The 7,080-nt window shown below is 40.2% G+C and overlaps 1 protein-coding gene across 3 annotated transcripts in view; it reads right to left on the reverse strand.

Moving 5' to 3' along the window:
• The window catches only part of FBLN5 (fibulin 5), a 44,340-nt gene extending 38,810 nt beyond the window's left edge, over positions 1–5,530 (reverse strand). The window contains exons 1-4 of one of the 3 annotated variants that reach the window (XM_058848315.1): positions 5,407–5,498; positions 5,044–5,235; positions 2,893–2,947; positions 434–485 (exon numbers count right to left, since the gene is read on the reverse strand). In XM_058848315.1, coding sequence (XP_058704298.1) covers positions 434–485; positions 2,893–2,947; positions 5,044–5,135 — 199 coding nt within the window. In that variant the 5' untranslated portion in view covers positions 5,136–5,235; positions 5,407–5,498. Of the gene's footprint in view, positions 1–433; positions 486–2,892; positions 2,948–5,043 lie in introns of all 3 variants that reach the window. The other 2 variants (XM_058848326.1, XM_058848306.1) reach the window with 2 other exon arrangements.
• Positions 5,531–7,080: the final 1,550 nt, after the last annotated feature.

Consider the following 7,080-nt stretch of genomic DNA (forward strand, 5'->3'; position numbering starts at 1 on the left):
GATTTCCTTCCACTACCTCAACTCAGTTTACTTGGAGTTTCAGTGCTAAGAATGGAAGACTTTATCTGAGCCTGCAGGTGGAGAAAGGCAACAAAGACAATAAATCCTGAGTTTGAAGGAGAAAGAGGAGGGTGAACAGCCCTTGTCCTTTGGTAGCTAAACTGAGCTCCTATCAAAATGCATCATTGTTGTTTGAGTAGACCTGACAGCCTGTTAGTATCTCAAAAATGTCAAAGATTAGTGCTATGTAAAGACACATACACATATTTTTATATACACATATTTTTTGTATATACATGTATACAAATGCACATATTTGTCACACAGTAAGAATTTTTCAACTAAAACATAGTAAGAGCAGAACAATGTTAACTCAATAAATTCAGGATTTCTGAACCCAAATTTAAATGTATTGATTTAATTAAAGTCCTACCTAAGCATTGCCCAGAGGCACGGTCCAGGTCAAACCCATTAGTGCATTGCTGCTAAAATGAGAGAAAAAAGGACACTCAGTGACTGTGAAATGAGAGGTTTGCAGAGTCAAATGCTCATCTGGATTATTATGATTAGTACAATTGTTCAGCACGATACAGTACATCAAAATAAAGTCCCTTTCCTAGAGGACAGTCAGCAAGGCATGGACCTGAGGCCCCAGCATGTGTTTGGGAGTGGCAACCTCAGGTGGTGGCAGTGTCAGGCTGTTCCTCTGCCCAGGGGTCACCAGTGTGCAATGTGTTATGAGTTGTTAGCACAGAATTACAGTTTTCTAGCTTGGAGTCTTGTTTTTGCCAGAACAGGGGGGTTCATCTGGAAGGTACTTGCTGCATTTCTCACAGGCTCTAAAGCTCCCCAGACAGCGCATTCAGCACACACTGCACTAGACATGGACTGATACGGAGCTCCATTTGAAACATAACAAGCTTAATAAAAATAAGGCTCTTCCTTTCCACCAAACCTTGTAATTTTTAGAGGCTAAATCTTTAGACAACATGTTATAGGCATTCAAGGTTACTGGAAGCCTTCCTTGGTATTCTGTGGTGTTGGTCATTATCAGGGCCTTGAGTCTCCAACACCTCCTCAGTGACCTCAGCATTTCTAAATCGGTGAAAGTCCTGGTGATGATGGTTTCACAGCCTGTTAAAATGATTCCTCCTCTTCCTAGTTTTTGACTGGGCCTCCAGCTATTTAGGAAGGGGCCAAGCAATTGACACAAGCACAGGATCTTCCAGTAAATAGGTTGTACTAAGGAATGTCAGTGGGAGATATCCAGGAAACAGGAACCACTGAAGAAGCTGGAGGGCAGAGGGATGGAGTGTGTTCAAGATTCTTCCTTTTTTGTTGTTTCTTAATGATAAGGACACTTATTTTTTGACTTCATAGAAGAAATGAGTGGAAGAGTAAAGTACGTAATTGATGTTTGGAAAAGTAGCAAGTTGTAGATGGCAGACAAAGGGTTAGAGGGGTGAGTCAGTGGAATTGGGTCATTGCAGGAGCTAGGGACAGGACAAGAAGTGAAACACATGGCACTATTTGGACTGCACCTGCCACTTGCAGATATGAATACACAAAACCTCTGCTGGAACTGTCAGACAAGTATGGAGGAATGCTGCTTTCATTTATTTTGGCATTCTAAGATGTTTTGGTATCATGTTGTGGAAAGCCAAGATATTCTAATAGGAAAAGGTAAAATTGCCCTCATGTTTTAAAAATGTATGTACTCTACCTTTTGTTCTCCTTTTTCTGTACACACACTACACCTAGGTTAGCTGGAAAAGCTGAAATAGTTTTTAACAAAATTATTTTGTTTTGGTCAACAAATTATAATTCAGAAACACTGAAATTACTGTAGAACTGGTTTCAACAACTTTCTAGAACTTTATTGTGGAAAAGATTTCAATATTGTCAAAATTACCAGTTTCAGTATCTTCAGAAAGAACCCATTGCTGTTGTTTCAGCTTCAAGTTTCTTTTTCAAAGCAACTTCAAAAATCAATTTATGTTAGAAGATGTTTTTATAAAAATTATAATGTAAACAATATTTTTTAAATTATAAAAACAAACAAACCCTTAAAGACATCTCAAAAATTCTGCAGGGGCATGAAAACCATTTCCCATACAGATCCAATATTCACAAAAATATCAGTAAGCATGCCCTGTGCAGGAAATTTTCAATGTAATAGAAGAAAAAAACCACTATATTTCAGAGACTTTTGGCAAAAATATTTAGAAATACAGCTCTGGACACTGAATATATCTGGACTATCAACTAGAAATCCAAACAACATGCCTTTAGGAATAGTTTTTCCTGATTTAAAGTTACTTGGAGCCCAAGCACACAAAGAACTAATGATTCTGCTATTTCAAGAACTGGACTGCTTTACTTCCATCCACCCTCTTGAACAGAAATGGGTTTGGGCATAAATGAAAATGAAAACTGGGATACAGTCATTCAGGATCACAGTCCGAAATTAAACAATCTTAAGACATGATCCTGCTGTACACAGAAAATGTGTATTTATATGAATGAATTTTCCAAATACAGATGTTTCTCACAATAGAACTGAGCGGTCTCTGGTCTCATGGGATAGGTTTTCTTATTTCCTGTTCCAGAAGTGTTCAATTTAGAGGCAGAATCACATTTTCAGTGAGGTCCAGGTTTTTACAGGGATATTTTGCTGAGCTGGCAAGGATGAGTCAATAAGCTCAATCCATGTTCAACTCCAGAATCCTGCTGGCTGCAAGTTCTCCCCTCTAAACCCTTAGACCATTCAACTTCCTTTTCATGTAAACCCCAGACCACAGAGCTTCCTATCCACTTGCTAGCCAGTTAAGTTTCATGCCATATAGTGCTTCAGTATAAAGCAGTATATACATCTCTGCATGCACCTCTCACCTGTGCTTTTCCAGGGCTTGAAAGGCAGACAGCCAGTGTGAAAGCAGTCAGTATCCTGTAATGTGCATAGAAAATAGGCTGAAAACCTTCTGATATTCAGATTTATTACGTAGAACTAAATACACATGGACAAATTAATTTCTAGTGACACTTCAGTGTATTCCACAGTTTTGTTAACATGAATTTGGCCTCTGGAGGAGTAATATAAATGTGGGCCAGATTCAGGTCTCAGAGCCAGTGACTCTGATGGTATGATGGTTTTATGCAATTGGGATTGAAACCAGACTGTACATGTCTATGGTCTAATCTAATTTTTATGACACCCCATGCAGCAGCTGTAAAATGAACAAGTGTGCAATATTCAATAAAGTGGTTTTTCCCCTCTCAGACACCTTTCTTTTGCAAGAATGAAAGCTTTTCTTGCACACTGCAGGTTTTACAGATGGGTAAACCAGAGCAAGGCCCTGCCTAAGTTCACAATGCAAAGCACTGGCAGGGCTGCAGACATGTCACGCAGGAGGTCCTGAATCCAAGCCAGTTGCTCCAACCACTAAACCGCATTGCATCCCCAGGAGGCTCTATCTGACATCAATCCATTTTCTTGGGGCCAGATTCTGTCCCTTTACTCAGTCTTGAAGGAGACACACTGTGCCAGGTCACCAGCTACTAGAGGCTGCTATCTTCAATGGAGCCTTCCCCAGGTATATCACCTTCACATCTTGTGGTCCCTACATGCTCTCCACTGCAACTGAAAGAAGAGGATCCCTCGCTAAAAGAGCCCTACGCCTGGTTTTGGAGTTCCTTACCCAGAGCATAGAAACTATGCAACCTCCCACCTCCAAATATTTACTAATAGATAGAAAAGCATGAAAAAGCTCAGTCAGAAACTACTTTTTTTCTAGGTCCTGTGGATTTCAGTGTTTTGCTGATTTATAGAAAACTTCCCAGTACCATTAAACCCACACCTTGCTTATCTTGGATTGTAGTTCTAAATGGCAAATGGATACAATACATTCCCACAAAACCAGTAGAGGAAGCAGGGGATATTTTAGGTACCCATGTGAGCTGCCAACTTTCTCTCTTAGAGCTGTCCCTGATTTCCAGAGTGCAGACTGAGCTGCTGAGCAAGATCTACAAATGCATCAGACAAAACCACACAAAATGACCAACACATTACAAAAAAATTGTTTTAAATGAGGAGACAGGGACAAGCTCTGAAAAGTAAACATACACCCAAAAATGGTTGCTCATAGTGCTGTGGAGCACTATGTACTTGTTGGCAACTTTTGAGTGACAAGGAAATGCAAATTCTGCACAGACCTTTTTTTAATAGTCCAATGTAAAGCAGTCACACTACAATATCATCCATTTAGATTTGCACGTAATTTATTGATTCCCCAAATATTTTTGAAGATATTTTAAAGTGTGCACTTCTATAAAGACTGTATACTCACTTTGCATATAGCAAAACCAGCACTGGAAGGAATACAACAGGTTATAGCAGAAGACTGACAGACACAGCAACTGGGCTATGCTGCACATTGCTGCAGGACAGTGCACGATAACAAACTCCCCCATAAAACAGTCAGACAAAACTCAAACATTTTTAGACAGCCTTTCGTTTCCTTTGCCATGAGATTATATATTCTTTCCTTTTGGTGGTGGTGATGGTGGGGGTGAACTTAACTGCCTCATACGTGCTCTGTCTGCACCCATGATCTCAACTTGCTCGTTACTTTAGAACTAAAATCCCCTCAAGAATTATTAACAGACAAGCAGCACAACCTATCAACACTATGCAGCTGGTCACAGTAGCTTGCCCAGCAGGAAAAATAATTTAAACTAGTGATTAACTTCTGTAATAGTAACTAATTACTTCAATCAATCACTGTAGCCAGTGGGCTCGTTGCTGCTGCAGTTCAGCACTCCCGCAGATGCGCAGAGTATAAGCACAGATCAAGAAGGAACTCGTCAGAGACAGCACAGCTTTAATAACAGGCAGATCGTCTTTCCCCACCTCTGACCATTGAGATCCCGTCTCTTTGCAAATGGCTTTTGCAAGTGGATTGGCATAACATATCCCTGCCACAGCTATTTTCCACAAGTAGGTTTCCCGTCAGTAAGTAAAGAAGTTTCATGCATACCACTTACCTTCTTAATCCTTGCATGTCCAAAACTGTTGGGGAAAGGTGGAAAAAAACCAGAGTCTGTGCTGATGAATAACTAGAAAGTTTTCCAAGCATTACCCTCTGCTAGCACTTCAGTTCCTCTGTCATTTATAGTCCAAAGAATGAAATGGCAAGTAATGGAGAAGATCGGGAGCCGTCTGTACCTCCTCAGACACTGGAGAGAATACAGAGAAAGCACCTGGTTTTGCTTAGTTCTCTTCTGTAATTCAGCATTAAACCAATTGGAGGAGGAATGTTAAAAATGAACACTTCATTTTCTAAGTATGTTAAACAATGCAAATGGGGGCCTCAGCCTGGGACAGCTGGTTTAGATTACAAAGCTCACCAACTGGCTAGACTCCTCACAACAACCTCGAGGAGCCTGCCAGGATAAAACACTAACAGCTTGAAGGAAAGCCTCTCCCGCTGCAAACTTCACAGTTAAATGTGCCTCAGAGCAGAGAGCACCGTTATTGGACAGAAACCCTTATCAAGGGACTGGAGAAGGGAAGGGATTGTTTTCCTTGTTCTGAGAACAAAAAAAAAGTCAGTCTTTTTTGGAGGCCCTCTAGCTGGTGTCCTGGACAATGAATATGCAACACTCGCTGCTCTGTGCCAATGGCATACTGATGAAAGGTCTGACCCTCTGGGAGGTGAATAACTCAAATTCATGACGATCACAGCTACAGGAACTATATTGCTTGGGGATTATTTGAAAACAGGAATAAACAAATTAAACATTCAAAGTAAAACAAATGGCTTGTCTGCAAACACTGGCCCTTTTTTTAAACTGACCTCCATGCTTAAGGGAGCAGTTTATGATATTAAATATTTCTTCAGGAAAAGCATAACTTGCAGATCTCCAGTTATGACTGAAGAGGAAGGAAATAAAGTACTTTTTCAGGTGTTTTGCAACTTTGCCATGGGCAGAGCCTTAGTAGGTCAAGCAGAACATTTATGGGATGTGAAAGGTAAGCAATCAGATGCGGCAGAGATTATAGTAGATCCAAAGATGAACACTGAATTTAAACACAAACATGGACATTAAACAACTACTTTGAATTTCTGTTGAGTGTCCCCATTTAAGAAAACCCTTTATTTCTAAGGAACCTGAAATTATTATCATACATCTCTGTGTAACAGATTGAGAAACAGAAGTACAGTTGATATAATAGATAATAATAAAATCAGCCTCTAAGCATCAACATCCAGCTTGAGATACCAAGACTGAGATGCTTTAGGGGTGCTGAGCCCCCACAAGTTGCATTGGAGCCAATGGGAAGCTTAAGAGCTCTCTACCTCATTAACTGGCTGTAATTGTCCAAATTTCCTTTCAAAAATAACAGCACCAGAGGCTCCTGGCCATTTCTGACTGTTTGTCTCTCAGTGACATGCTTGTATCCCTTTCATTGCATGGAAAATTAAACAGTCTCCTGGAATTGTTCAAACAGTGTCTATACATTTGAAAATAATAAACAAGAACCAGTTTACTTACTTTAAATGAAGTTTCCAAAAGCCTAACAAAAACTTGCATGAGTGACTTCTGAAGAAGCTGCTGGGCATGTTGTGAAGGAGTTTTGTCATGGGTCAGAAAACAGGTAGGAAAGGATAGAAAGTGAAGACCAGGAAAATTTTCATTGTGGCAAATGTTTAAGAGTGAATATTCTCACTGCTCCATACCACCAGAGTTTCTCAATACACTCAATAAGCTGGAGGGCTAACAGATCTAAGAGTAACAGTGCTTACTGGATGTTAGAAGTGTGAAAATCTACCGAAAGAATGAGAAACAGCTTTATAGGAAAGCAAATGCTCTGTGTATCCAGCTGTGTGGAAGACAAACTTGCTTCATCTGATCATACTTCACTTGCTAATCCACTGAATTTTTCTACAATCACATGGTAAAATCATTGCATGCATGCCAGAATCACTGTATGAGTGCAGCACCAGTCTGCTCCCAAATAATTGCCTCAGAGTTCTGATCCATCAGCCAACTGGCAGAGATGCTCCAGCCCTGGAGACA

The sequence above is a fragment of the Poecile atricapillus genome, chromosome 1 (assembly GCF_030490865.1).
Source record: "Poecile atricapillus isolate bPoeAtr1 chromosome 1, bPoeAtr1.hap1, whole genome shotgun sequence".
Taxonomy (NCBI): Eukaryota; Metazoa; Chordata; class Aves; order Passeriformes; family Paridae; genus Poecile; species Poecile atricapillus.